Consider the following 25,819-nt stretch of genomic DNA (forward strand, 5'->3'; position numbering starts at 1 on the left):
TATGGGAGAATGAGAATCCAATATAGACTTTTATAGGACGAGGCAATAGCCATATACAAGAAGTAAATCTGAAGGACTAAGGTTCACTTTAGTTGGGTCTAAAACAGGGACTTGGTTTTGGGAATGTACCTGCCTATTTGCAATGGATGAGAATATGTATGAGAAGGATCTCGAAGGTCTAGGCAGAAATGTAAAGCAGGAGTATGTCTGGTCCCTATTAAAACACAAAAGGAATGGATAGTATATCCTGGTTGGGAAGACATACTCAGAGACACAGTACTGGGCATGATAAACTAGTAGTCTGATCCAATATGAACACTCTTACATTAAAAATATCCTACAGTGAACCAAAGTAATATTTTCTCATGCCATTTATGTCTTACTCTCCATTATTATCTGCATGTTATCAGCACATAACTAACTAGAACTGTCTGGGCTACTTTCAGGTAAAAAAGGAAACTAGATAACAATAGAAATAAGTCACTCTAACATTCTTAGCACACACTAGTACTAAGAAAAATCTACTGTGTGTTGAGCAATCTCAGTTTTCTACATTTTAGGATAACAGCTAAATTCTTTTCAGGTGAAATGCAGCCATCCTCTCCCCACTTCATATGCTTTTCTTTTTTTATGTTATACAAATAAAATGGAAAGCAAATTACTGCCTTTGTAAACCTCTTGCGTGTATAACATGATCCAGAGAATCAACAGTTGCCTATATAAAAGAGTTCAGCTGTTATCCTAAAAAGTAGAAAATTGGGAAGACTTCTTCAACACAAAAGTAGATAGACTTAGTACTTGTGTGTGCTAAGAATGTTAGAATGACTTATTTCTATTGTTATCTAGTTTCCTTTTTACCTGAAAGTAGTCCAGATAATTCTAGCTACTTAAGTGCTGATAACATGCAAATAATAATGGACAGCAAGGCATAAATGGTATGCAGAAAATATTGTCTTTGGTTTATTGTAGGACAGAAGTTTGAAGGCCACCTGGCTTCAAGTTTCTTAAGTTTTAATTAATTTAGCATTCATGAAAGATGGTGGGTTGATTTCATTTGAACTTAAGTCTTTTAATGTTAGAATAGTGCATTGCAAACTGTCCCCCAGGACAGGATTCCTCGGCACCACCAGAATGGTTACTGCTTTTCAGGGGCCATTCATTTTTTCTTTATATTTCCATGAGAATTCACTCCAAACTCTTTAGAGTGACTTCAACCAAGCAGCTAACAGAGAATTAAGTAATACTAAAAAAAATGACACTTAGCAATGACAGTCAGGATTCTATCAGTGCATACGTGACTTGGGCTACATTTTTGTGGTGCTCCATTTCCTGCTACATAAGCTACTTTAGTATAATGAATGTGATCATCTCAACCAAAAAGCAGTGTATTTGTATGTGTGTGTCATGCTAAGGTATCAGCTGGGAAGGTTGAAAGAAGTTTCACAACTACTGACTTTGCAGAATGACATTTTCCTTTTATAATGGACAGTTGTAGTATTTTTCACATGATCAGTATTTGCCACACTAATATTTGTCATGGAAAAATGCAATTGACAGAAATATCAATATATTATTGGCAGATACAAGGGTCTACAAGTGGTCTTCTCTGCTCTGAAATGAAATGCTGTCTACAGTTATGGATAAAGGAAGGGCTCTAGACAGAGTTCTATATAAAAAAAAATGGGAGAAATACCCACTGGTATCCCTATCTTCTCACAAAACTGAGATATATTTATTAGTTGATGACCTGAGGAAGTGATGAGTAGTGTTCAGTCTCTCCCTGTAATGAACAGCCAGTCTTGGAGCAGCATGGAAAGGGTCAATCAAATAGGTCATACATCACACAGGGAGGCAGATGTTGGAACATATTGTAATGTATTGCTGTGCAGTATGAAGATGGCTTGTGGAGTACTAGAAAGAGGGAGTGAAACAAGCTATCAGCAGTGTTTTCTCTTACGGTCATAGGAAATAACCAGGTCTTTGAGGAAACCTTTCAAACATGAGAAGTTGAAGTATTAGCATTCCTGCTGTAATAAGCTATAGTGTTTAGTACAGGGAGGAAAAATCATTGGTTCCTCTGAAACACTGTATAATTTCAATATGTCTAGATGTTATCTGTGCTCTGCCAAAGACAATGTCAGTCTCAGAATGTGTGAATATTTTACCTGCAAAAATGTACAGGGCTTCAGATTGTATTAAACACAAAACTGCTAAAATAGCTTCTATTTTAGCAGCATTCCTAATTCACACTCACTCAAACACCTCCTCCCTCGTTAACCCCATCATCAGACCCGAATATTAAAGTGAAATGAGATTGCATTAGGAATGAAGTAATGAACAAAAATTTCTGCATAATACTATTATTACTTCATGATAGCAGCTCATGTTAGTGTGACTACAGTTAAAGTTTTTCAGTATTTCCATTGCAAAAACCTTCTGTTCCCTCATTCCTTTCACCTTACAGATGAGTACTCAGCCAGAATCAATTTTTAATTTGGTTTTAAATCAGTGTTGACTACTTCTCAGCTAAAAAAGTGGAAAATCCAGTTTACAGTTTCTGGATTATTTTTTCATAGATTCATAGATTCATAGATGTTGGGGTCGGAAGGGACCTCAATAGATCATCGAGTCCGACCCCCTGCATAAGCAGGAAAGAGTGCTGGGTCTAGACGACCCCAGCTAGATACTCATCTAACCTCCTCTTGAAGACCCCCAGGGTAGGGGAGAGCACCACCACCCTTGGGAGCCCGTTCCAGACCTTGGCCACTCGAACTGTGAAGAAGTTCTTCCTAATGTCCAATCTAAATCTGCTCTCTGCTAGCTTCTGGCCATTGTTTCTTGTAACCCCCGGGGGCACCTTGGTGAATAAATACTCACCAATTCCCTTCTGTGCCCCCATGATGAACTTATAGGCAGCCACAAGGTCGCCTCTCAGCCTTCTCTTGCGGAGGCTGAAAAGGTCCAGTTTCTCTAGTCTCTCCTCGTAGGCTTGGTCTGCAGGCCCTTGACCATACGAGTTGCCCTTCTCTGGACCCTCTCCAGGTTATCCGCATCCTTCTTGAAGTGTGGCGCCCAGAATTGCATGCAATACTCCAACTGCGGTCTGACCAGCGCCCTATAGAGATGAAGTATCACCTCCCTGGACCTATACGTCATGCATCTGCTGATGCACGATAAAGTGCCATTGGCTTTTCTGATGGCTTCGTCACACTGCCGGCTCATGTTCATCTTGGAGTCCACTAGGACTCCAAGATCCCTTTCCACCTCTGTGCCACCCAACAGGTCATTCCCTAGGCTGTAGGTGTGCTGGACATTTTTCCTCCCTAGGTGCAGCACTTTGCATTTCTCCTTGTTGAACTGCATCCTGTTGTTTTCTGCCCACTTGTCCAACCTATCCAGGTCTGCCTGCAGCTGTTCCCTGCCCTCCGGCGTGTCCACTTCTCCCCATAGCTTTGTGTCATCTGCAAACTTGGACAGAGTACATTTCACTCCCACGTCCAAGTCGCTGATGAAGACATTAAAGAGTATCGGTCCAAGGACCAAGCCCTGCGGGACCCCACTGCCCACACCCTTCCAGGTCAAGACCGACCCATCCACCACGACTCTTTGGGTGCGACCCTCTAGCCAATTCGCCACCCACCGGACTGTGCAGTCATCCACATCACAGCCTCTTAGCTTGTTCACCAGTATGGGGTGGGATACAGTATCGAAGGCCTTCCTGAAGTCTAAGTATACGACATCCACCCCTCCTCCTGTGTCCAGGCGTTTCATAACCTGGTCATAGAAAGAGACTAGATTGGTCAGGCACGATCTGCCCACCACAAACCCGTGCTGGTTTCCCCTCAGCATAATTTGCCCTGCCGGGCTCTCACAAATGTGAGCCTTGATAATTTTTTCAAAGACTTTACCAAGGATGGAGGTGAGGCTGACTGGCCTATAGTTGCCCGGGTCCTCCTTCCTCCCCTTTTTGAAAATGGGGACCACGTTGGCCCTTTTCCAGTCCTCCGGGACTTGGCCCGTGCGCCACGAGCGTTCGAATATTCCTGCCAGTGGCTCTGCAATGACGTCGGCCAGTGCCTTCAGCACCCTGGGATGGAGCCCATCCGGGCCTGCCAATTTAAAGGCATCCAGTTCTTCCAAATGACTCTGCACCACCTCAGGATCTATGTATGGAAGTCTGGCGCCTTGCTGCTGCCTCTCTGCAACCCCAGTGAGAGACTTGTTGTGCCCCTCACTTAGGAACACTGAGGCAAAGAACTCGTTGAGGAGTTCAGCCTTGTCCCCCCTATCTGTCACCAATTGTTTCTGCCCATTTAGCAGTGGTCCTATTCCTCCCTGGGCCTTCCTTTTACTCCCAATATATCTAAAAAACAATTTCTTGTTGTCTTTTACTTGGGTTGCCATCCTCAGCTCCATGGTAGCTTTGGCCCGCCTAACTGCCTCCCTACAAGCACGAGCAGAGGAGGTATATTCATCTTTAGTGATCTCACCCTGTTTCCACTTTTTATGTGCTCCCCTTTTGTCCCTTAGGCTGCCCTGGATTTCTCTGGTCAGCCATGGAAGCCTCCTGGCCCCTTTCCCTTTTTTGCCTCGCTCGGGGATCGTCTTGCTTTGTGCCCGAAGGATCGTTTCCTTAAGGCACAGCCACCCTTCTTGGGCTCCCATCCCTTCAAAACTCCTACTCTGCAGTGCTTCCTTGACTAATCGCCTGAGTGCATTGAGATCAGCTTTCCTAAAGTCTAGCACTTTCACCCTACTAGTTACCTTACCCACTCGCCGTCTTATGTTGAATTCTATTATTAGGTGATTACTGTCTCCCAAATGGCTACCGATCTGGAGGTCCCCTATCATGTCATCTCCTGTTGCCAATACCAGATCCAGTATGGCATTCCCCCTAGTGGGACCATGCACCTCCTGTGTCAGGTGGAGGTCCTGTATACAGGTTAGAAACCTGCTTGAGCAATGGGACCTTGCTGTCTGCGTCTCCCAGCAGATGTCCGGGTAGTTTAGGTCCCCCATGACTACCGCCTCTTTAGCTTTTATGGTCTCCGAGAGTTGCCTCAGGAGCCCCGCATCTATTTCTGCCCCTTGGTGTGGGGGTCTGTAGCAGACCCCTACCACCAAATCCCTTTCTCCTTGCCCCCCATGTAGCCTAACCCACAATCCTTCTACTTCCTCAACCTTGGATTCTGTCTTGATGAGGGTTGATGTATATTGCTCATTGACATAAAGTGCAACCCCCCCCCCTTTCTTCCCCGACCTGTCCTTTCTATACAATCTATAGCCCTCAATATGTACTGCCCAGTCATGGGATTAATCCCACCAGGTCTCTGTTAGCCCCACTAAGTCATAGGTGTTTAGTGCAAGCAGGAGCGCTAGTTCATCCTGCTTGTTTCCCATGCTCCTAGCATTAGTATATAGGCACTTGAGCCCTGCGACTGGTGCCTTTGCTGCCCCCCCGCTCCGAGTCCCAAGGGGCCCATTGTTTCTTACCTTCTTGTTTCTTACCTGTTCTGTAGTGCCGGTCTCCCCATGGCTTTCAGGTTCCCAATGTTCTCCTTCTTCAGACTGGGCTGTCCTTGTGGGTACCACATGGTTTGGTGGTCCACAGCTTCCCCTGCCCTCGTACTCCGCTCCCCCCGACGAGCCTAGTTTAAAGCCCGCCGGAGGAGATCCGCCAACCTAGTAGAAAACACACGCTTACCTTTGGGGGACAGGTGAAGCCCATCCCAGCTGAGCGTGTCCCTCGTTGTGATGTGCGGGTCATTGTCCAGGAATCCGAAGCCTGCCTCGAGACAGCACTGTCGAAGCCGCCAGTTGGTCTCTCTGATGCAGTTCTCCTGCCGTCTTCCTCGTCCGGTCACTGGTAGGATGGAAGAGAAAACCACCTGTGCACCGAACTCCTTCAGCACGCCACCCAGAGCACTGTAGTCCGCCATCAGGTGATCGGGGGTTCTCCTGGCCGCATCATTAGTACCCACATGGACTAGGACCATGGGATAGTAATCGGTGGGCTTGATCCTTGCCTGGATTACCTCCGTCACATCCCGAATCTTTGCTCCAGGGAGGCAGCATACCTCTCGTGCCGAGGGGTCCTGGTGACAGATGGGTCCTTCCGTACCTCTCAGGATGGAGTCGCCTATGACGAGCACTCGTCGCCTCCTCCTCTGGGTCCTCTTGGATCTCTTGATCTGTTTGGAGTGTGAAGAACGTGGTGTTTCTTCTTGCCCAAGGGTTTCCTCCTCCCCTTCCATCTCCTGCAGGGTCACCAGGGCCTCGTACCTGTTCACCAGTCGGACTGGAGAAGCTGGTACCAGTTCTCTGCGAGCTGCTCTGGTCCTGGCTGTGACCGTCTGCCACTCTGCTGTGGAGGGCACTCCCCGGGCTGCTTCTTCCTTGGGTGCCTGGGCCTGCAGGGAAAGGAAATATCTGTCAATTTCATCCTCTGTCTCCCTGATCCCCCTCAGCCTGCTAACCTCTTCCCAGAGCTCCCTTTACCTGCGCCTCCAGAGCCCTAAGACGGGCACCTGCCGGACAGGTGTGGGGGCCCCCAATCTCTGCCCCCCCGGCCCTGCTGGGGATCCCCCACAGGCCAGGAGGTAGGGGGACATCAGCTCCCCCATGGGCTCGGTCTGGTTGGAGGCCTCAGACCTGCCCCGGGTAGCCTTGTCCCCCTGGGCAGAGGCCCTAGCAGCACTCCTCGTAGACACCATTCTATAAGCTGCTGTTTGTAGACCTGTGCGGTGTCTACGCCTTACCCCTACAGGAGTCCCACTCCTGGCCCTTCCTGCCCGCCCGCCGGCACGAACGCCTGCGCAAACACCGGCGTGCTCTTACAGAGCGCGCCTGTTTGCACGCTCTGTTCGCGGCTCGGGAGCGCGGCTCCCTACCGGCTCAGCTATATGGGACCCGGGGGGCTTCCCCTCCGGATCCGGCTCAGCTGTGCCGGGTCCCTCCGCCCCACTTACCTTTGGGGGATCAGCTGCTGCTGCCCCCGCTGCCGATTCCTCTGCTGCTGCTGCCGCCGCCGCCTCCGGTCAGTCAGTTGGCAAAAGGGGCACATGTGCGTGCGGGAGACACGTGTGCTGACTCCTCTCCTTCCCGCTGCTGGTTCCCGAGTGCTGGGAACTACGTCACCCCGCGGCTTTAAAGCCCGCGGTTTGAATTACCTGCCCCGCTCCAACGGCCAATCAGGCATCCCGGTCTACCCGGAAGTGCCTGCCGGCAGTTCCGCCCCTACGCTCCCCCGCTGGGGGGATTCGCTGCCTCAGGAGCCTGCTCCCCCAAGGGTTAGCCCCAGATTTTTAAATCAGAAAAACTGTTTTTACTCCCATAATCCATATTTGCAGATAATAATTTAAAATGTGGATTTGTTCTTTCTTTTTATCAACTCATTAACAACTGAAAACTGTCATAAGCATAGATAGTAATTTGAGTTGATAATGGTTTTGGATATGCATGTCCACCTTAATATTGTAATAGTTCCATACTAAGCTTAGGTATGAGGAGGAGTTTTCAAAAGAATCCAAGTGGTTTAGGTTTTAAAGGTCTAGAAAAATAGAGAAACATGCACTATCCTATTTGTTTATATGAATAAACAGGGAACCCTTAGTCTCAAGAATAATTTCACTGACTTTATTAGAACAATATTAATTTATTTTTTTAAGAAACAAATTAAGTAGGAGATAACACGTTATACACCCCATTTTAGCTTGGCCTCATATTCTACTTGTGGCAGCTCCTATTGTTGTTGTGTTGTGGTGTATGTTGTAGCTGGACAGCTCAAAAGTTACTCTTCTTGCAACACTGCAGGACCCAGGGTGCTTGTTGCAGCTAGGAGCAGAGTGTAGTCTGAGTGCTGCTGTCAGGTGAATGTGAAGTTATAAATACAGGACCTGGTATGTTTAACATAAGATCTGCTTGTTTTGTTCTAAAGTGGACTTTGATATATTCTCTAAAATGTAGTAAGTGAAGGGTCAAAAAGTTTAACTTTAATCCATTTTATTGTGCCTATGACTTCCTAAAATGACAAAACAACACATGCTAAAAGTGGCATGATGGAGTGAGATTCAGTCTAGACCTCAGACTTCAAAACACATGGGCTTAGATGTAGTGTTGTCTGAGCATAGTGTTGGTGGTTTCAGTGTGTAGAGAGTCAGAAACAGAGGCCTAAGGGATTTTCTCAGTTTTTCTAAGGCCATTTCTGAGGGAATGAAGTCCCTATGCATTGAACTTCCGCACATGTCCTAATGGAATATGAGATTGGTCACTCTTCCCATTACATCAGTGTAAGAATGGAAACAATGAGGTGAACCAGAAAGTAGCGTTTTTTTGCTATTTTTGCTATTTCCTGAGATGTTTGCCAATGCTTCACAGAGGTTTCTGGCTGCATCTGACTAATTTTTGAAGATCACACCCATTTTTAACTTTAAAGTGAATGATAAAATGATTTAGCAGTTACTCCAGTTGTTTCTTCTTATATCTTTAAAATGTGATTACCTGTAATGAAGCAGGCATCCAAAAATGCCCTTTGGTCAGCACTTTTCGGTTTCCTTAGCAGTCTTGGAAGATTTTGGTTTGCACTAATGGCTTGCTTCCTTACCATCCAGCATCTTCTCCTGTTAGATCCTATAGTTATTAGAACTCCAGCTTAGCAAGGTATCTGAGCATATGCTTGATTTTAAGCATCTAAGTAATCTCACTGAAATCAGTAGGGATGTTTACAGGCTTAAAGTTGGGCACCTGCCTACATACCTTGCTAAACCGGGTGAGGCCTGGGACAACTGTGCAAAAACTTTTGCAATAGAATTAAAGCCCATGCAAAATTTAGCTGGTTACAAACTTGAAACTCAAACCAGATGTGTGCAAAGGTTATAAACCTTCAGATCAAATCTAGGGCAGTTTTCAAGTACATTCTAAAAAAGGTGCTGAATGTATTTGGTTCGGCATTTCTCTACAACCATGGGGCACATCCACATGAGCTCACACGTGCATCTTGCTGCGTCTCAGAGCCCTTTGAGATGCTGCAAGAGGCATGTGCGGGAATAAAAAAAAACCCCAATACCTGCACTGCAGATTTCCAGTGTGGGTGCAAAATTAGATCCCTGGATATCCAGGGGCCAAAAAAACCACAGGGGAAAAAGCAGGCCTATGCCCTGAGGCATCCAAAGGCTTGGTCCTCCACAGAGATGATCTGGTTGCCAGCCAGAGCATTGCTGCAGCTGGCCCTCTCCCCGGTGCCAAAGCACACTGCCTGCCCATGTAGGGCAGGCAGCGTGCCAGTCGCAGGGAGCTGGACTTCGGCTCCTACCGGTAAGTGGGGTGGGGGGCGGCTGGAGGAGGGGGAAGGGACTATGGGAGGACCCCTGCCAGCCCCGTCCACTCCCCCAGCCCTCCAGATCTCTACCCCACCTGGTCCCATCCCCTGCCCAGTTCGCCAGCCCCCCCATCACTGCCCCACCTGGCCCCATCTCCCGCCTGCCCCCAAACTCCCCCCATCACTGCCCCGCCCGGCCCCAGCATTATGGCAATTAAAAAAAAAACCCCAAAAGTCCCGCACTCACCAGCAGTAGCAGCTGCCATTGGGGTTACTGGGGCCATGTGGCAGAGGACCCCGCCATGCATCATGGGGCCAGGTGACAGCCTCAGCGGCCCCAGCTGCCCAACAGTGCGTGGAGCCACACAATGCCCTGCTGAACCTAGCTGCACCTGCACGATGGGACAGTGGCAGTGCGGGTGCCAGGTGGCCGGCTCCGGGCCCCACTGCCCCCCACTGCTCCATGCTGCATGGGGTGGGGTCTCTGCCACAAGGCCCCAGTGACCCCCCCACAGCAGCTGCTACTGCCAGTGAGTGCAGGGCGTTTTGGGGTTTGTTTTTTTTTTGAGTCCTGGATTGCTGGGGCCGAGCGGGGGGTAGAACATCAGGGGTGGGGTCAGTTGGGGGGTGATCGGGGAGCCCCTATACCCTCCACTACCCCGTGCTATGTGGGGAGGCTCTGTCATGAGGCCCCAGAGCCCCCACAGCCCTTCCTACTGCAAGGTGACTGCAAGGCTCTATTTTTTTAAGTGCCAGGAGGCTGGGGCCATAAGCAGGGGCTGGGGCTGGGCAGGGCAGCCACTGGGGGACTGGGGGAGCAGGTGGGGGTGGGGCCAGGTGGGGCAGCCCTGGGGGTACTGGGGGTGCAAATGGGGGTTGGGGCTAGGTGGGGTAGCCATCAGGGGGCTGCAGGAGCCGGTTGGGGATGGGGCCAGGAGGAGCAGCAATCTGGGGAGCTGAGGGAGCAAGTGGGGGTGGGATGGGGCATGTGGCCCCTGTGGGGGGAGGGCGGGGGGGGGCTGTGGTCCCTGTGGGGGGGGCTGTGGCCCTGGGGGGGGGGCAGCAAAACGTATAGCTATTCAGAATTCATTTTATGATGATAGAGACACTGGTAGGCTTCCATATGGCTTTAAACCTGTAGATATATCAATAAAACATTGCCCAACTGATCACTGTTTCTCACTCTCTCTCTTTCTCTCTCTCTCTCTCTAGTGATCTTTTGTTTTAATAGTGGAGGAACATGGATTTCTGGGTATTTTACAGAGTGACTGTGGGATTATTTTATCAGGGATTTTTCATTTTTTCAAATAGGGAGCTCCAGAATTCTTGCTAGGGAGGCCAGTGGCAGAACCCAGGCAGAAGAGCCTGCTCAGAGCTGGCACCTTGGACCCAGCTGGAGGTGGCTGACCTCCTGGCCAATTGGGGCCAGGAGGACATGCTTTGACAGTTCAAAGCAGGTGACCACACTGGGAACATCTTGTGGGTGATAACTGCCCAGATAGCCAGGCAAGGGGAACTCATGGCAGTAGTGCTGCACAAAGGCCAACTCTGCAGCCACAGCCCACTGGCAGCTGGTCCAGAGGGGCAGATGCCTCTACTGGCTGTGCAGTCCCCATCCAGGTCTGGCAGGTGTGCAGCAGGTCATAGGCAGGCAGCAGCCCCCACTGCCAGACTGCTGCAGTGGGTAGAGGGTGCAGGGAACTCTCAGGGCTGCTCCAGCCAGCTGGCACAAGGGGTATTGTCCCCACGTACCATTTGGCTGGGCCCCAGAAGCTCCTGAGAATGAGTAACCCTGAGCTACTTGACAGGGCAGCTCTTTGTACTGATGGTTCCAGGACAGGTGCTAGCCCCAGGCTCTAACTTCCCCTGACTGCAGGTCTAGGAAGAGCCAGGCAGGGTTATTTTGCCCCAAGTGGCACAATTTGCCCCACACCAAAGTGTATGTCCGGGCATGTGCACTGAGGCAAAAAGCCCTGGCTTAAATTTACACTGTTTCTATTTGAGCTGCTGCAAGCCTGCATGTCTGGATGCGCCCATGGTGGGTTAGAGCAGGCTGTTTAATTGGTGGTTCATGGGGCCCACAAGGAGCTAGCATGTAGCCTGTGGGATAATTTAAAAAAGCATGAAATGATAATGGGGTCTCTGTTGAAGACAAATAGAGTTTCAAAGTTTTCTGCAGTACCAAAGCCCTTAACAGTTTCATATTTATCTTGACTTGAAATTAAGCTCTAAAGATAACACTCCAGAAGGTCTCACATTCTTTTCCTCCCCCAAAATAATACCTTCACTCTCCTCTTTCCACCTCTAAAAATAAAATAAAATAACATTCTTGAGCTGAATAAAGAGGCCATCTTATCTGGCTGTCATATCTTATTAGCACTCCTGGGCACGTCTACATGAGCTACTGCGAAGTAAGCGTCACCAGGCAACCATGCCAGGACACTGCTGCAAAGTAGCGCCAGTTACTGCATTGTCATTTAGTACTTTGTTATGCAAGTAGACTGCACAGTAACACCTGCACAGTAAGTGGCTCACGTAGATGCACCCCCTGTGAAGACAAAAGGCAAAGGGGGAAAATATCTTAGTACCACTCTAGAAATCAGTTCTTACTGTTTAGTTTGCAGGGAAGACACATTTTTTTGCTACAACTCATATGGTCTCTTCTCCTCAAACCCCACTTACTCCTTTATGTAGTTTTTTTTGTGTGAAAAGAGGACTCAGTGGAACTCTGGCAGGTACACATGCACACTCCTTGCTTCCCCAAAAGGCAGAAGTTTTGCATTTTTAATCTCTGGCCAAGCTGAAAAGGTTAGCTGCTCACTTGAATGCTGCTTACCATGGAGAAAGAGTTTATCACTGTCTCTGTCTCCTGTGCCTTTATCCTTTGACCAACAATAATGGAGACCTGAGAGTGCAACTCAGTTCAAAGAGCAAATTAAGCTTTTGAGCCATCAGAGTACATATCAGTGAGTCCCTGTTCACAATAGATAACCAAGGAAGAATATTAATTTCCATCTTCAAGGACAATTGATATACTTGCATGACTCTGCATCCACAGGAATGCTCTTAATTTTAATTAGGAAGATTGAGCAGAAAGATTTTTTTTTCTTTTTGCTGTATTAAATTATCACTAACAAATAAAGATGTATCCACAGATGATCTTCAGGAAATATCATACATTTGCAAATTAACAGGAGTGAAACTCTAAGCTAAGTTTTAATTTTATCTCTGTTTCTAGCCATATTTTATTTCCCCCATTAAGTTTCAATGATGGCATTTCTTATTGAAAATTATTGCAGGAACTGTAGTGAAAAGATATCTTTGTCTTGCCCCATTGCAGCAATGATATTCAGCTGATAAGAAGGGGTTCTTGTGGTTTTATGGATTCTTTTTCTGTTTTTCAAGCAGTTTCTCATGAAATAGTTCCTAGTACCAGATGGGATATCATGGGCCAAGTATACTTTCTCTGCTCTGGGATTTCTTTGCTGCCTTATTTAATGGGACATGGGGGACAATTTTACTTGAAAAATTTTGGGAACTGTTGTCATTAAAAAGTTCAAAGTATGATCCCAAAACAACATCCATGTGGGTGGACTCATGCTCCCAGAGGAAGTCCCACTGACTTCAGTGGGGCTCTGCCTAAATGGGGATTTGCCACCATAGATGCAGTTGCAAGACCTCAATCTGTTGTGTACAAGCATTGTTTCTTAACTGCATAAATGTAAGACAGTTTGAGACTTTCAGTCATTGATTCATCATAAGTCTTAAAATAACCACATCATGTTTCTGATTGAATTCCCTGTTGAATACTGCAACTTAAAATGCATACAGGAAATTTATAAATAAAAACTGAAGAAAGAGTTGCTAAGGAGGTGTGTCTAAAGTTGTGAAATGCCTTAACTAAAGCTCAATAATCTAAAATGTATGGAATCTTATTTACAGTAAATGTGATGGCAGTGTTTGCTTATTAGCCATCTGGTCAGTTAATGGATAAAAATAAATGGTTGTGTACAGTACCAGTTGAGTAAAGCAGTATACAGTGAAATAAGTATTCTGTCAAATGGCCACTCAGAATTTTGCTTTCATAAATGGGAAATTACTGTTACTGAACTCAGGTGCTCCAAGCCAAGTTGTCTAGGATCTGGATACATACAAAACTAAGCTCTTGGGAAATGTATTCGCAGCAAACAAATGGGCAGTCTTGAGTTTTTCCTGTAACAACATAAAGTCCATGCTACTTTACTGACTTCAAACTTCTAATGGAAAAACTACACTGACACAAGTCTCCATGTGGAACCTGTATATAGACGCTTCATCTTCATTATAGAATAGTCAGCTAGTGATAAGGAGATTGTAGTTTACAACACAAATGTCCAGCTATTTTAAATTCCACATCCCTATTGTTGGTTGATTCCATGTAATCTTAACTCCCTTTTTCTTTATGTAGCTTACTATGTAGACATTTTAACACTTTTCCTTCAAGAGTCCATCTTCCTTGTATTTAACAAAAATCCCTTTGGTTTAGGAATTCAGAACAGTAACAACAACATGAATAAACAATTTTGTGGCTTCGTGCAAAAAGCTGAGGCCAGGAATAAATTGATGGTAAATTATTTGTGTATATACAATATTTACTATATTTCTTAAATGGCACAAACTATTCACATGCAACATTTAATTTAACAGCCTTTGACTGAAGGACTTATTCCAATTTCTTTCTCCAGTTGCATTCTACATAGTCATTCAATTTCAGTTACTGTCATATCGTATTAACATTGTATGTACAAATATGTATGCTACTTGGACAGTTTTCCAGTTAAAACCTCTTAATTTGTGATACAAATCCAATCTTAATCATAAGTTTACAATGATGTGCTATCACAAAGACTGACATCTTATTAGCTGTTGAGTGGAAGTGTCTATTGATAAGTTCTTACAGTTACTTCCTGTGGAAGGATTGCCTTGTGGTTTAGATTTAGGTCTAAAGAGCCACAGTGTCCAAGTGCTGTGCTATGGACTTCCAGTTGTCCACTGGCAAGTCACTACCCTCTACCTCTTTTCACATTTAGAACATTTGAAAAAATATTTTCCCACCCTCAGAAAAATGGCTGCACTTCAGGTGAAACTATATTTACTAATGTGGGTAAAGTGCTTTGAGATTTTCTCAGAGAAAATGCTATCAAAATACAACATACTATTTTAAATGTAGAACCCACTCAAATTTGTAGTTTTAGGTCAGAGCAGAAAACACAGGAAGTTCAAATTGTGTCTGCCTCTTGCAGTAACTCTAATTTTGGTACTGGCTCATGTTGTACATTCTTACTTCCTATATTTCTTCAACCAGTTTTATTCTTGACATAGAAGCAAGAGAAATAGGCTTTCAAACAGATTTATTTATTGAATGAATACAATATTTTTCCATTTATTTTTATATATGAGTAATGAATTTTTCCTGCAAAAACAGTAGTTCAAAATAATATATGAAAACTCAAAAATTTGAAGCCACAAATGTAAAAATAATAAAAAGAAGCTATAAGGTTTTGAGATGCTCAGAATGTCATTGGATTTTTTATCAAGACTAAATGTCCAGATCCTGCCAATCTTATTTAGCTGGGTAATCTCATTGACTGCAGTGGGACTATTCTAAGGAGTAAACTTTGTAGGCTTGTGTCTATAGAGATTATATTACCATAACTATAAGAAACTTGTTATGAAGGCCATAGTTCCTGTTTGAAGAAAACTTAATAGAGGCAATTTTGAACACAACACAGTATCTTCTTGGAACATTGATCATAAGAAATATAGCAGCGATGTCTTGCTCTTCTTGCATAGTGGATACATCTACACAAGATGCTTACATTACACAGTGGGTGCGTCCACACAAGACCCTTACTGAGCAAGTAGCCTAATAACACTGCACTGTAGCATGCTGGGCAAAAAGCATGCTAATACACTGCTGTGCAGTGTTATTAGGCTACTGCACAATAAGCATCACTAAAAAACTGTGCACCAGTGCTACTGTGAAGTAGTGCAAGTTACTGTGCATTGAATTAGTACTTGGTTAATTAAGTACCAAACTTAATGCGCAGTAACTATGGCACATTAATGAACGTATAGACACATTAATTGTTTACTAGTGACATCTTGTTTCCCTTAAAATGTGTTTCCTAGTTTGATAGTCCGACCCCCTGCTTATGTAGGGGGTCGGACTCGATGATCTATTGAGGTCCCTTCTGACCCTAACATCTATGAATCTATGAATCTATAGATTCATTGATTTTTAAAGCTAGAGGGGACCATTCAATTATTTAATCTGATCTTCTGTATAAGAAAGCCTTAGGTGATAGACAAGTGAAACAATATACCTGTTTAGAAAGGGTATATAAGAGACTTCAAACTGATACATAGCAGTAATATCAAATGCCCATTTTATCCCACTATAAATGTAAACTAAACTGTGGTAAATTCGCAGCCATATCATTTTGGGGTAAACTGCTTATTTAGCTTCTATTTACTATTGGATAGGATGGACACACACAACAGTTGCAGCAGATCAACTGACCCACATTCATGAGCAGTACGCTTCCCTGCTGTCTTTTAAATTCATATAATTGTTTTGTCTTTCCGCCTTAGAATTTCAGGCTGCCAAAACAAGACGTTTTTTACTGATAGTCTGCAAACTATTTATTAACAACTAAACTTTTTTATTGACATATATTTTACATAATGTAAAAGTAACCATTCTGTTAGGTTCTGTTAAGTTCTGACTGTCTAGTGTTTCTCTACTTGGCACTGGTTAGGCTTCATTTGGAATACTGTGTGCAGTTCTTGACTCCACACTTTAAAAAAGGACGTGGAGAATTTAAAAAGGGCCCAGAGGTGGGTGACAAAGAAGATAAATTGCTTGGAAGGCAAGTCATATGAAGAGAAACTGAAGGAGCTAGGCATGTTCAGCTTGCAGAAAAGCTGCTTAAGAGGGTGCATAATAGCAGTCCATTACTTGAAGGGCTGCCATAAAGAAAAGGAGAGGACCTTTCCTTTCTTGCTGTAGAGAGGACGTGGACCAATGCCTTGAAGTTTCAACAAAGTAAGTTTAAATTGGATATCCAGACAAACTTCTTCACTGTTAGAATAGTGAAGCAGTGAATTAGACTGCCCAGGGAAGTTGTGATCTCTCCATTACTGGAGGCATTCAAGACAAGGTTGAACAGCCACTGGTCAGGAGCACATGCAGCAGAGCTCACCTGGGCGGTGCAGGTGCAGTCTGCCCCCTCCAATCTGGCTTGTGGCTGCCCTGTGGCCCCACCTGCTCCTGCTGGGGCAGCCCTGTGGCTACCCCCATGCCTACCAGACAGCACTGCCCCATCCCTGGCCAGCACAGCTGCCTGAGTTCAAAATCATGGCCAATAAGTATTAAACTGTCTTAACATGCTTTACTCAGGATCACGTTAGCAATGCTATCACTTATTCTTATTATTTATTTGATTTATACGCCAACCTTCCCAAGGCTCAGGGCAGCTTACAGTAAGATAACAGAATAGTTGATAAAAGAAGAGAATGGCAAGAGAACAAAACAACTTGAAAGGGAACTAGAATAGCAACAGAAAACTGAGACCCACTAAACAATATATCAGCCTAGCTTTGTTTACTAAATGCTCACTCAAATAAGAAGGTTTTACAGTGCTTCTAAAAGATGTCCAGGCTTGGGACTCAAGAGAGAGAGAGAGTTCAAGTCCTGAGGAGTGATTACTAAAATTGTGCACCCATGCATTTTCACCAGTGAAGCTTGGTGTATTGATGGTACTTGCAGGAGGTTGCTCTTGTCTGACCTAAGGGATCACAATAAAGATGTAAGGGAGCCATCAATTCCTTAGATAATCAGGGCCCAGACTATTTAGGACCTGATATATCAAAACCAGCACATTCACCAGACTGTCCTTTATGATGGCCACCATTATTTTGTGTTCCTGGGAACCCACCCCCATGAGAAGGTGAGCTGCTGTATTCTGTACTAGCTGCAGCTTCTTCATGGTCTCCAGGGGCAGTTCTGTGTAGAATGCATTGCAGTAATCTAGCCTCAAGGTTATGAAAGCATGGGTGATGGTGGCTAAATCCAAACCTTAAAGAAAGGCTCACAGCCTTCTCACCAGATGGAATTGATGAAATGCACTCTTGGCCATTGCTGCCATCTGAAGATCCAGATGCAGCAGAGTATCCAGGGTGACCCCAAGGCTGAAGATCTGAGTAACAAGGGGAGGTTGAACCCCATCAGTGATAGGTGTGCCAATCTCCCTTACTGGTCATGTAGACTGCCAACCATTATCAACTCTGTCTTGTCTGGAGTCAGTTTCAGTTGATTCAGCCGCATCCTATTCCCAACTGCAGCCAGGCACTGGGAAAGGACTGAGAGGGCAGGGTCTGGGTCAGATGAATGCAGCATCTGGGTTAGGTGAGAAAGAGAGATAGAGCTGGGTGTCATCATACTTGAAAGTATCCTTCACAGTCTCACCCAGTAGCTTCATATACACATTGAACAGGAGGATCCACAAGACAGAGCCCTAGGGGACCCCACAGGAAAGGTCTTAAGAGGATGAGGAGTGCTTTCCTATCACCATCCTTTGGGATCTCTCTGCTAGGAAAGAGCAGAACCACGTTAGAGAAGTCCCATGAATAACCACTGGGTCATTTCTGATGCCTTGAAAAACTCTTCTGCATTGTCTTCTGCCAGCACTGTACACTAATCTTCAGGAATGGATGGGATAAAGGCATAACCAAGGTAAAGCCGTAAGCACTTTCTAATACCTGAAGATCCTGTGCTACATTGTCATTCTGCTGAAGTTTTCCTAAAGTGAAAACTAGCCAACTTGGGGCATTAAAGTTGGATGAACTTAACCTTACAATAGACTCTGTGAGCTAGGTATTAAATAATAATAGTAAAAACCCTTCGATTTATGCTAATACATCTTTGTTTATTCAAAATCCCATTTTTGTGGAAGCAAATTGTTACCTATGCACTTAGCTGTTAACATCTTTACACCTTTTAAAAATTTGTTAGACCTTTAAAATTTTGGTTTAACAATGTTTAACCAAAAAATGTTGAAAGTTAAGAAATGAGTATCTAATATTAGGATCTTTCATATATTAAAGAACTTTCTGACCTATTGAGTATCTATGGAGATTTGCCACATGTTGCTGATGAGGGTAAATCTGTTCTTTGTCCCACACCAACTTTTTAAAATGTTAAATAGGAGGAGTCATGCCATTTGGTTGGTTGATTGAATTCTTCCTCCTCTCATCCAAGTTCTTGACCTGCTTTTTGAAAATGAGCAGTGAATTTACTCAAACTTCAGTCTTCCACAAGAAAATACTTCCCTTGGCATATGTGAAATGTTCCTCTGAAATTTATAGTAGAGAAGATTAAATTAATGTAGTCTAAGGAGAAAATCACATTTTATATCATGTCTTTATGCAAAAATATATCTATGAAGTCAGACCAGGGCCCATTCATGTGTGTATTTTTAATGATTGCTCTCAGAATATCACGGACATTGAAGTGTTAGGTCAGTCTGCAGTTTCAAACATTTAAACACAAACATTTAAACATTTAAATTAATGTCTGTGGTAATGCCATTGAAGTCATGGTTTATACCAGAGACAAATTTACCCTCAAAACTGATTTGATTTCCAGTGCTGCTTGCCACCTCTAAATAACAGCAGATCTTAATCTCAACAGTTCACAGATAAAAACTATTTTAATACAAGGATGTTATTATAGAGATTATATGTATGCATGTATGTGTCTCTGCATCTATATAATTACTAAGACTTGATTTAAATCTTTTAGAATTTTCTGTTAAATACAATTCTCATTTTCTTTATCAATAGAACAAGAACTGTTTTTAGTGTGCCCTCAAAGCAGTAATAAGTATTGCTAACATATAACAACAGTGTCTGAGGATGGCATTTTCAAAGCCAGTCTAACCTTAACGCTTTGGTATTGATGTATGACGTAATCATCAAGCCAAGTGCAATGAGAGCTAGTCCATTGGGAGAGTTTAGTTGAATACACCTGATTGATATTAATATGAATTACAAACGGTTCATGTGATAAGCTAGAAAAGGGGGATTTTTTGCTTAATGGATTACTTTTAATACTTGCTGTATTAAAATATCAATACTTTATATTGTAAATCTCTCATTTTAAAGTATAACCAGTTGTTTTGTTCTGATGATTCTGCTTCTACACAGATTTTTATAAGAGGTTAATGAGAAGATAAGCATACAGTACTATTTATAGGCAAAGCATCTGAAATATGATTATTTTATTATAAATAAACCATGAATGTTAAGATTTAATTGCCTTTTTAAAGGCCCACTTATTGGGGGATCTGTCTGTCTGCCTTATTAAATGGCCTTACTATTCTTATTTTGTCATAGATAGCAAAAATAGACTTGTTTAAATCAACAGAGCTCCACTGATTTCAACTGAATACCTTAGTGAGGGTAAACCATTCAATTGCCTTGAGATTCACAAGGTTCCAGGGGTTGTTACACAATCCCCAAGTTTTTACATTTAAGACTCCAGTCTGGTTAAATTTTACAACTCTTTTGGTGGTCTGAGAGATTCCCTATTGGCATTTGTTTAAGGAGACTTAAGAATAGTTCATTCCAGCAATGGTACAGAACAAATTATATCCATTTTATTTTTGAGGTGCTGGCTTCATCAGTCTCACAGACTTGAGGATGCACAGAATATGCTTTTTCGTGACAACAGTATACTTCAGCATGAAGACTACTGGCATCTTTCTGATGTATTAGCTTCTCCAAATTTTGAGACTCTGGTGGACCTCAGGGTAGAACTGTTCTTTGTCTGCATTCAGTTGCTTTAGTTAGTATAGCCATCCACTCTAAACTCTTGTTATTTAGCCATTGTGATTAACAACCAATGTCCTATTGTGGGGCATAAGTCAGAAGTTGTTATGCCCTAAAATAATTGCATTTGAAAAGACAAATTCAAATAATGTCAAAGTTCAAATTTTCCCCCGAAATGTTAACAAGCTAAGTCTTAGTCCATTTTTCAAAATGAGCAAGACTGTAGGTGAAACTATACTGGCTAATTAAGAATCCACCCTCCCCCTTATTCATAGATTCATAGATGTTAGGGTCAGAAGGGACCTCAATAGATCATCAAGTCCGACCCCCTGCATAAGCAGGAAAGAGTGCTGGGTCTAAATGACCCCAGCTAGATACTCGTCTAACCTCCTCTTGAAGACCCCCAGGGTAGGGGAGAGCACCACCTCCCTTGGGAGCCCGTTCCAGACCTTGGCCACTCGAACTGTGAAGAAGTTCTTCCTAATGTCCAGTCTAAATCTGCTCTCTGCTAGCTTGTGGCCATTGTTTCTTGTAACCCCCGGGGGCGCCTTGGTGAATAAATCCTCACCAATTCCCTTCTGTGCCCCCGTGATGAACTTATAGGCAGCCACAAGGTCGCCTCTCAACCTTCTCTTGCGGAGGCTGAAAAGGTCCAGTTTCTCTAGTCTCTCCTCGTAGGGCTTGGTCTGCAGGCCCTTGACCATACGAGTTGCCCTTCGCTGTACCCTCTCCAGGTTATCCGCATCCTTCTTGAAGTGTGGCGCCCAGAATTGCACGCAGTACTCCAACTGCGGTCTGACCAACGCCCTATAGAGGGGAAGTATCACCTCCCTGGACCTATTTGTCATGCATCTGCTGATGCACGATAAAGTGCCATTGGCTTTTCTGATGGCTTCGTCACACTGCCGGCTCATGTTCAACTTGGAGTCCACTAGGACTCCAAGATCCCTTTCCACCTCCGTGCCACCCAGCAGGTCATTCCCTAGGCTGTAGGTGTGCTGGACATTTTTCCTCCCTAGGTGCAGCACTTTGCATTTCTCCTTGTTGAACTGCATCCTGTTGTTTTCTGCCCACTTGTCCAGCCTATCCAGGTCTGCCTGCAGCTGTTCCCTGCCCTCCGGCGTGTCCACTTCTCCCCATAGCTTTGTGTCATCTGCAAACTTGGACAGAGTACATTTCACTCCCACGTCCAAGTCGCTGATGAAGACATTAAAGAGTATCGGTCCAAGGACCGAACCCTGCGGGACCCCACTGCCCACACCCTTCCAGGTCGAGACCGACCCATCTACCACGACTCTTTGGGTGCGACCCTCTAGCCAATTCGCCACCCACCGGACTGTGCAGTCATCCACATCACAGCCTCTTAGCTTGTTCACCAGTATGGGGTGGGATACCGTATCGAAGGCCTTCCTGAAGTCCAGGTATACGACATCCACCCCTCCTCCTGTGTCCAGGCGTTTCGTAACCTGGTCATAGAAAGAGACTAGGTTGGTCAGGCACGATCTGCCCGCCACAAACCCATGCTGGTTTCCCCTCAGCATAATTTGTCCTGCCGGGCTCTCACAAATGTGAGCCTTGATAATTTTTTCAAAGACTTTACCAAGGATGGAGGTGAGACTGACCGGCCTATAGTTGCCCGGGTCCTCCTTCCTCCCCTTTTTGAAAATGGGGACCACGTTAGCCCTTTTCCAGTCCTCCGGGACTTGGCCTGTGCGCCACGAGCATTCGAATATTCCTGCCAGTGGTTCTGCAATGACGTCGGCCAGTGCCTTCAGCACCCTGGGATGGAGCCCATCCGGGCCTGCCGACTTAAAGGCATCCAGTTCTTCCAAGTGACTCTGCACCACCTCAGGATCTACGCATAGAAGTCTGGCGCCTTGCTGCTGCCTCTCTACAACCCCAGTGAGAGACTTGTCGTGCCCCTAGAGACTTGTCGTGCCCCTTATTATTTAACAGGTTAGAGCTAGAGAGCTATCCTATTTTTTTTTTTTTAAACCATTTTCTGAATGGAAGTAGAACCTATGGCAGAAAGAACTGGTATGGTTATTTGCCCTAAGACCTCTTACTCAGGTGCCATCTACCCTTACTTATGCCAAGTTAGGTCTTTGCAACCTGCAATAATGGTTCTTACATTTCTCATAAAGTGATAGTTAAGTAGGATATCTTTTTTCAGTGGAAAAGATACCTTGTGCATGGTAAAGCTAAGACTTCCCAGAGGATCTTGTTTACTCATTTTTATTTTTAATTTTTAAATTATTAAATACATGTAATAACGGTGGAGAAAAAAAGGGTCAGCCTGGACAGCCGGAGAGGTTGCAGTCCTCTGTGTATGCACAAAAACAAATTCAACATGGGTGATGGCACTGCAAGTTTTCTTCCAGTGTGTCTTCCAAACTGCTCTATGTCCGCAAATGTGCCTCAGTTCTTTTTCAAGAGACCACCTCTCTGGGTGTGCAGTTTGTCCCTGAACAGAGAACAGGTACAAGGTCCAGGCAGCCCTTGATTTACACTTAACCACTCAAAATATGGCCTATTGCTGGACTTCTGCATAGTAGCATTTAGCCACAACTACAAACTATTGCCTGCCTACAGATGTGCTGGTTCCCATTCTAATTAGAACACTCCAGCATCACTTCACTGCATGCATTAAATCCTTCCACATTTTAAAATGGCTGCAGGGGCATTTTAACTAAAGCCTGTTGAATGATCTTTAGTTAAAGCACTCCCATGGCTATTTTAAAACATGGGGGGCTTAATACATGTGACAGTGGGCTGTCTTAATTAGAGTGGCCCCTCTTCACCCCCGAGCACATGTATAGGCACTCATCGCTTCCAACTCATTTCATATAGACCACTGAACAGTGATAAAACAGCACAAATTCCTTGGCGCAATAACATTCAGAGCCCTCATTTGGCCGTTTTGCTTCTTTTTTAACTTTTTCCAGAAGTCATTTCACACTTTTGTGTCATGTTACTTTTAAGGTGGGGGTGTCAAACAGACCCACGGAGCTCTGTCATCTGCCCCCCAGTGCTGCCGCTGGGTCTGATCATCCCCACACAGAACATGGTGCATGACTATGGCACAGGGCTGGATAGGGACCCGTGACCCCATTTCTTCCCTATACCCTTCTCCCTTTCCCTCCCCCCCAGCATACCTGATCTTACAGTGTGGCTGCTCCTCTAGAATCTGTGCCATATGCACTGGAGATCCCAGACTGGCTGGAGTGGCTGCCAGATCAGGTATGCTGGCAGGGAAGGCAAAGGAGGAGGGAGTAAAGGAGGCAAGGGCAGCCTTCATACCCTTGTTTGTTTCTGCCTTTATGACTGCAGGAGTGACTCTCCTTTAAGAGCCATCTGTCTGGATCTGATGTTTTTTGTATCCATCATAATTTCTAACTGCATGACCTTGGATGACTATCTCTGGGTGACTGTATTTGAGGCTGGTTGACTGAGTTTGGATAAAGGTGGTAGGCAGAATGAATGAGTAAGTATGCAAGTAAGACAGTGAGAAGAGAATGAATGACTGAGAAGGAAGTAGAGAAAGTGCAGGAAGAAGGGAAATGATGAATGGTGAGTAAGAATAATGAGGAACAAGTAGAGGCCAAAATGAAGACAGAAGGGAAAAAAAGAAAGAAGACACAAAACCAAAAGAGGAGGAGGAAAGGTGGGAGAAAAGAAAGAATGAGAAGATCCTTGGTGCAGAATTATTTAAAGTGACAGGAGCAAAAACAGAATAGATTTAATATTGTTAATTGATCAGGATTGTATACATATCACAACCAAAAGACGATATAGAGGAATGTATGAGGGTTTGGTTGTGAAGTATCAAGGTTTGGAATAACCTATATCAATTACTCAAGTTTTCAGCACTCCCGAGCCACATAATCATCCCAAACTCATGGCAGGCAAATCTGGACATTTGACCACACTGTCATATATTCTTTTCAGAGCATATGTAGTCTGAATAATATTTGTGCAAGCACTCAGAGGTAGTATCTTTAAACCTTTTCCCCGGCTTCCAATACGCTCCTCAGGCTTGGTCCTGATGAATCCTCACTTCCCTCTCTCAAGATCACGTATTTTATTTACTGTTCCATTGGAATCTCCCTTCTTACCTTTCTTCTTTTATTGACATAAACATTTTTAAAGAAAACCTATCACCTGCACCCAGCAACAAGCAGGCAGACTCTCTCAGTCCAGTCTTGTTGGTATGCCATGTTTTCTCACGTCCACTTCCCTGCCCCTTATTTGTCACTCCCATCCTTGTTATGCCTAATTTACAGTGGAAGCAACTTGAGGCAGAATGTGTCATATTTCTCCTGTAACATGCCCCATACACCTACTGCACTGTAGCAATAATAAAGTATACATCTGGCCTGATGTTGAAACTGACTCTGTGACCATGGGATAAAAGGCCCTGTTATTTCATTACCAGTTTGTTGCACCATCCAGACTTGCATTTGGCTTCATTTTCATTCCCCACTTTGTACATAAAGCAGCCACATTGTATTAACTGCTGCTTCTCTTGCCCACAGTGTTTGTATTCTCTACTTCCTGGTGGGTTTACAACACACTGCCAGCTTACCTATTTCCTCTCAATCCTTGGCTCCATTCCACCAAGGCACTTAAGTCGGTGCTTAATTTTAAACATATGACTTTGATAGCAATACTCATGTGCTTAAAGTTAAATGTGTGCCTTAGTGCCTTTCTGGCTCAAGGCCCTTGCGTTTTAGGATTTTTTTAAAAATGTTTTCATGTGTTTGCACTGCACCCTGTAAAAAGACATCTCAATCTTGCTTGGAGCCCCTGATTGTTATTGTGATGTGATGTTATACATTGTTGTTGTTAAATTTTATTACGGCTGTGCCCAAGACTAACCAAGAATGAGAAGCATTGGAAAAACATAAAGCAGCAGTTAGTCCCTGCCCTGAACCATTTACAGCCCAAATAGATGAGAGCAATACCAAGTTTGATAAACAGATATATTGTACAAGCAGAGTGAACAGTGTGATGATAGCAAATATTACATTAATTCCATAATTTTGTGGGGAGGGAGTTGTTAATATAATATTGCTGGGATGTTCTTATGGCTCCATCCTTTCAGGAAGGAAAGTGATTGTCCCGTGGCACAGGCAGACCATGAAGTGGACTATCTGAATGCCTGGATATGCTGAAGCTGGGTCATTTCATATATGACATCTGTCTTTCCTCCCCTGAAGAATGAATCTCACAAGTTGAGGTGACAGTTCCTGTCTTGAAATATGCCAGCGTGCTAAATAAAAAATACCCATCAGAAAAACATACAGCCTCTGCAGTAGGAGAATTTTTTTAAAGATGTATTTATTTATTTATTGATGATGTCTCATTTTCTGTGTCTCTCCTGCCTTTTTCTTTTTTACAGCAGTTGTATGCTGCTCAACTTGCTGCAATGCAAGTGTCTCCAGGAGGCAAGATACCTGGCATACCCCAAGGCAACCTTGGTGCTGCTGTATCCCCTACCAGCATCCACACAGACAAGAGCACAAACAGTCCTCCACCCAAAAGCAAGGTACTGTGCCATTTAAAGGAGACGGTGCCGTAACACAATATTTGTAACTATCTTGATATTTACACAGTTCTTGCCAATACGAT

The 25,819-nt window shown here is 44.4% G+C and overlaps 1 protein-coding gene across 19 annotated transcripts in view; it reads left to right on the plus strand.

Moving 5' to 3' along the window:
- SOX5 (SRY-box transcription factor 5) overlaps positions 1-25,819 on the plus strand; it is a 947,053-nt gene that overhangs the window by 846,153 nt on the left and 75,081 nt on the right. For 17 of the 19 annotated variants that reach the window (XM_059726572.1, XM_059726573.1, XM_059726580.1 and 14 more), the window contains one exon: positions 25,590-25,736. The exons of the other annotated variants lie outside the window; for them this stretch is intronic. In XM_059726572.1, coding sequence (XP_059582555.1) covers positions 25,590-25,736 — 147 coding nt within the window. The remainder of the gene's footprint in view (positions 1-25,589; positions 25,737-25,819) is intronic. 19 annotated transcript variants of the gene reach the window in all.

This window comes from Alligator mississippiensis, chromosome 4 (assembly GCF_030867095.1).
Source record: "Alligator mississippiensis isolate rAllMis1 chromosome 4, rAllMis1, whole genome shotgun sequence".
In the NCBI taxonomy this organism is placed as follows: Eukaryota; Metazoa; Chordata; order Crocodylia; family Alligatoridae; genus Alligator; species Alligator mississippiensis.